The sequence below is a fragment of the Ceratosolen solmsi genome, unplaced genomic scaffold (assembly GCF_000503995.2).
Source record: "Ceratosolen solmsi marchali unplaced genomic scaffold, CerSol_1.0 scaffold1, whole genome shotgun sequence".
NCBI lineage: Eukaryota > Metazoa > Arthropoda > Insecta > Hymenoptera > Agaonidae > Ceratosolen > Ceratosolen solmsi.
This window is the reverse complement of record NW_011948415.1, coordinates 7,299,141-7,303,482: the sequence shown is the minus strand read 5'-3', so window position 1 is coordinate 7,303,482 and position 4,342 is coordinate 7,299,141. Positions and strand designations below refer to the sequence as shown.

The 4,342-nt window shown below is 31.0% G+C and overlaps 2 protein-coding genes across 2 annotated transcripts in view; one reads left to right on the top strand and one right to left on the bottom strand.

Annotated features, from left to right (window-relative positions):
* Window positions 1-1,202: 1,202 nt before the first annotated feature.
* Window positions 1,203-2,336, top strand: LOC105368708 (protein cereblon homolog). Its single transcript, XM_011507783.1, has 5 exons — window positions 1,203-1,299; window positions 1,599-1,813; window positions 1,889-1,968; window positions 2,043-2,140; window positions 2,214-2,336. The coding sequence occupies exons 1-5, from the start codon at window positions 1,236-1,238 to the stop codon at window positions 2,255-2,257; spliced, it is 501 nt and encodes a 166-aa protein (XP_011506085.1). The 5' UTR covers window positions 1,203-1,235; the 3' UTR covers window positions 2,258-2,336.
* A 190-nt stretch (window positions 2,337-2,526) lies between these two features.
* The window catches only part of PNUTS (Phosphatase 1 nuclear targeting subunit), a 17,782-nt gene continuing 15,966 nt past the window's right edge, over window positions 2,527-4,342 (bottom strand). The window contains exon 11 of the mRNA XM_011507782.1: window positions 2,527-4,342. This exon is cut by the window's right edge and continues 5 nt beyond it. Within this exon, the coding sequence (XP_011506084.1) occupies window positions 3,552-4,342 (791 nt within the window). The 3' untranslated portion in view covers window positions 2,527-3,551.

The following is a 4,342-nucleotide window of genomic DNA, read 5'->3' as shown; positions in this document are numbered from 1 at the left end:
TCATCTTTTTATTAAGAAACTAATGAATTCTTATTTAAATCTGTATCCTCTTTGTGTAAAAGCGATGTTGAGTTCTTTCGCTTAAATACTTCCAATGTTTTTACAATGAAAATATTTGAAAATTTTTAGCCATTATTAAAGAGAGCATAATATTCAAGGAAACCTATAGCCGGCTTTGTATGCTTAGCAAGCAATACTGTAATAATGAATAAAAATAAAGATAAAGTAATTATAATAATTTTGCATTATCTATGATAATATTATACCTGTTACTTATTATTATCAGAGAACAAGTAGATGATTAAGAAGTGGCTTGCATCAACCATTAACTAAAATCGATTGCAACTCCTCGGCTGAAACTATTTTAGTGCTATTTATATCTGCTAAGACAAAGTGTATATTAAAATGTGGATGTATAATAATAACATTGTATGTAATATAATGTATGTAATATAACATTTAATCGGCTGTGTTTTTTAAACCGTTTAAAAACTTAAAATATTGTAGAAAATAAAAAATATTCAAATTATCACATGATTATTAATACCCTTACGATTTTTACAATTTTTTTTATGATTTTAACGCTAATCAAATTTGTCTATTAATACGCATATTGGTAATTAATCAATTGACATTTAAATAAACTAATAAAAATTTTAATTTACATTCAAAATTCTAAAAAGAGATATTCCAATCGAAAAATAAACCAATTATCTAATTAACAAACTTACTAGATAAGCCATCTGTCAAACAATAATAAATTTAAATTGGCACAATAATCAATGTTGTTTTCCTTTAATCCTTAAATAATAAATTAGCAATGCCTCTAATGGTACATTGCACTTATTCCATTCCTCCTTCTTATTCAATTGTAATTTCAGTTTCCACAATGTGCTAACTAGTAGTACTTAATACAAATCCAAATCGTTGCGACTCGACTTTCGACTGCGACTAGGATTCCGTAGCATCGTATTAGCTCATTGATTTTGAGCTATGGAAATATATTGTGTTTAAAATTTAAATAAAAACAGACGTCGAAGCATAGGTCAGTTTTATTTCTTGTAATGCAACATTGCGTTTATGACGTATCATTTTTGAAAACGTCCACGTAATTCTCTATACGATCATGTGATATAAACTACACTCCTACTTTGATCATTGATTTAATCATAGCATAAAAAATTTTCTTCCCGAATGTAAGCAACGTATACAAATAAAAACACGCGTGTTAAAGCATGTGGCAAACAGTTGTTTGCTGTCTTTTAAATTATTCACCGATGGGAAGCAAGCATTTGTTCGGTTTTAATTTTGTTTATTTAATTAAACTAATTTTCCTTTTTTTTGTTACTTTAAGTACTACTTACTCGCATAATATAAGTAATCCTTTGAGTTCTATCGCGGAAGGTATTATTTCATTTTCGTTATTATACTTTTGATTTAATTTTTTAATTTTTAATTTTCGACATTAATGTTGATTTATGTAGTTTTGAACAACCATTTAACGAACATAACCTTATATTTCATTTTTAATTTCCAAATACAAAAATTTACTAGTAGTATAAGAATAATTTATTCAATCAATTACACAAATTTTGTAGATACTACTACGAGTTACATTTTATGCCGTCGATGTGGAGCAGACCTCGCAGATACAAAACATATTATAAATCATTTAAGTCCTGAAGCTAACATCGCAATTAATCAAACTATTTTTGAACAAAAGGACGTAGCAGTACAAGTTTTTAGTAATTCATTAGGCATAAAATTTTATTCTATTTCATTTTCTAATACAAAATGTACTGCAATAAATAACGTTAGTATCAAGTTTTTTAGTTGATTTTTTTTACTAAAACTAATAATTTATACTAGTATAATAAACAATTTTTAGTGGCAACAGAATTTTACCTGGTATCCTGGATATGCGTGGAAGCCTTGTATTTGCAAACAGTGTGGAGTTCATCACGGATGGTATTATGCATAGCTTATCTTTAAAGATCTTTGATAAGATAATATCTTAATACCTATTTTATTACTTTTTACAGGGTCTTTGAACCAATAGAGTCTATAGACTTTAACCCAAATCAGCCTTCTAAAAAGGGATTTTTTGTACTTAAACTGGCTTTTTTGTTAAATAAGAAATGTAAATTATAAATATATTAATAAATAATTATATAACTAATCAAGTTATTAATAACATCTTAAACTACTTTTAGTTGCTGATTCGCTCATAGTTGTACCAAAATCATATATGAATTAAACAATGGAATTAATAGAACAAGAAAATTTTATAAAAGAATGCGAAGAAAAATTTAAAGACCGTTACACAGATAAAGATGAAGAATTTATGAAAATAAAATTAGCCAAACCAAAAAAACCACCAATTATTGATCCTTGGTATAATGTAAACCAACGATTAAATAATCGATCCTGTGTAAATCGAAATCAACATAAATTTTATCCATATTGGCAAAAAAGCGGTGACTGGAATACAGATAAAAATAGGACCAGATATAGAAGTAAAGATAGGGAGAATTACAAAGATAGAAATACAGCTAGAGAAAGTAACAGAGATAAAAGTACAACTCGAGAAAGTGACAGAGAATCGGACAAAGATAGAATTAGAGAGAGGGGAAGGGATAATTATGGTCATCGTTCTGATCAATATCAGTATGACCAATACAATTACAGACTGCATTAATGAACTTTATAATGATGCTAATATAAAAAATTGTATATTAAAATAAACGGTTTCATTTATTGAAGAATGTGTAATGAAAAATTTGTAACAAAATAACACTTAATTGTTAAAATATGTATAACATGTGTATTTTTGCAAGCAATTCATTTACAACTATGTACAAACATAATGATCATTTGTATACAAAAATTAATCGCTTTCCTTAACTTGTAAAAAATGTTATATATTTTAATCTGACAAGATACTTAAAAAATGTTTACTTGAGTCTTTAAATGTAACTGCTTATTAGTATTATGCATAGCCTTCATTCATCAAATTTATTTTAATATTTCGATACATTCATATACTGTCTAGTTGCATCACCTGGATCTAATAAAAACAGTCTCCTTTACATTAGAATTATCTTTTTTTCTTTTTTTTTTTACAAAATTATACAATATTTACAAGAATAATTTACATTTTAAATAAAACTCTTGGCATATTCTTGATAAAATTGAGTGTCCATTTTTATAATTTCTAATGTTCACCTGAAATATTTACAACTCTCAACAAAAAAAAATGTCACTATCCAATTCAAGTTCAAATTCTTGCATTTCTCAAATCACTTGACATTCATGCAAGACTCAAAAGTTTTATTAATTTACCATCTATCCATCTCTAGTTATTGATTGAGAAGCATCATTGCAAGAATATTGACTCAACTCAATTCTCATGAAAAATCGTCAAACCCTATGACTACAAGGCGCGTTTGCTGAAGACTGCGTTATTACAATAGAACATCGTCAAACTTCGCCGGCCTGCAGCTTTATAATTTAACTTTCATGAATGTTAATTATTTCACAATGTCCTAACTTTAAAATGGTGGACAATTCACTCCAGGATGCAGATACTGACACTTGTCACCCACTCTACAATAACCGTTCTTCGAGAATTGACGACACACAGGTGGTTGCTTACCATTACCTCTCCAACCACCTCTCCAAGGCATACCTCTAGGAGGACCACCTCTGAACCATCCAGGTCCGGGAGGTCCACCCCTACCTCGGTTCCCATGCATTGGTGGACCCCTAGGACCTTGGAAAGGTGGCCCTGGAGGTGGTGGTCCTCCGGGTACAGGAGGTCCATACATTCCTGGACCAGGCGGTCCTTGAAAATTATTATATCCCATCTCATCGGGTCCCATTATATACCCCTCTTGATTATACATTGGTGGTCCCATCATATTGGGTGGTACCATGGGAGTGCCTTCCATAGTTTGGGGGTAATTGGTAGGTATACTAGACATAGGCGTCATGGCAGTATCAGGTACCACAATCTTCCCGTCTCCTGTCCTCCAACCACCGCCACCGGCACTCGTTGGCGGCAGTGTATTTGTCATTTCTGGTGGCATTTGCGGAATTGAATTTATCATTTGTTGAGGTATTGGTGCCATGGGTGGCTGAGTGCCCATTGAAGGCATCATTTGCTGCTGATTGGGTCGGAATGATTGGAAATATGGATTCTGTATTATAGTAGATGGCGCGGGTAACGGTGGCTTAGGTTCTGGCCATGGTATACCCGTGAAATCTTTTTCACTATCTTTATTACCCGTTAGGTCATCCAAAGGAATAACTTTCGGTTCGATGAAAATGTGATGACGCTCTT

Excerpts from the sequence above, each read along its gene's own strand:
- LOC105368708 (XM_011507783.1), top strand. The coding sequence starts at position 1,236 with ATGTGGCAAACAGTTGTTTGCTGTCTTTTAAATTATTCACCGATGGGA. Across the intron at positions 1,969-2,042 it reads TGTGGAGTTCATCACGGATG|GGTCTTTGAACCAATAGAGT; the intron begins GTATTATGCATA and ends TACTTTTTACAG. Across the intron at positions 2,141-2,213 it reads TTTTTTGTTAAATAAGAAAT|TTGCTGATTCGCTCATAGTT; the intron begins GTAAATTATAAA and ends AACTACTTTTAG.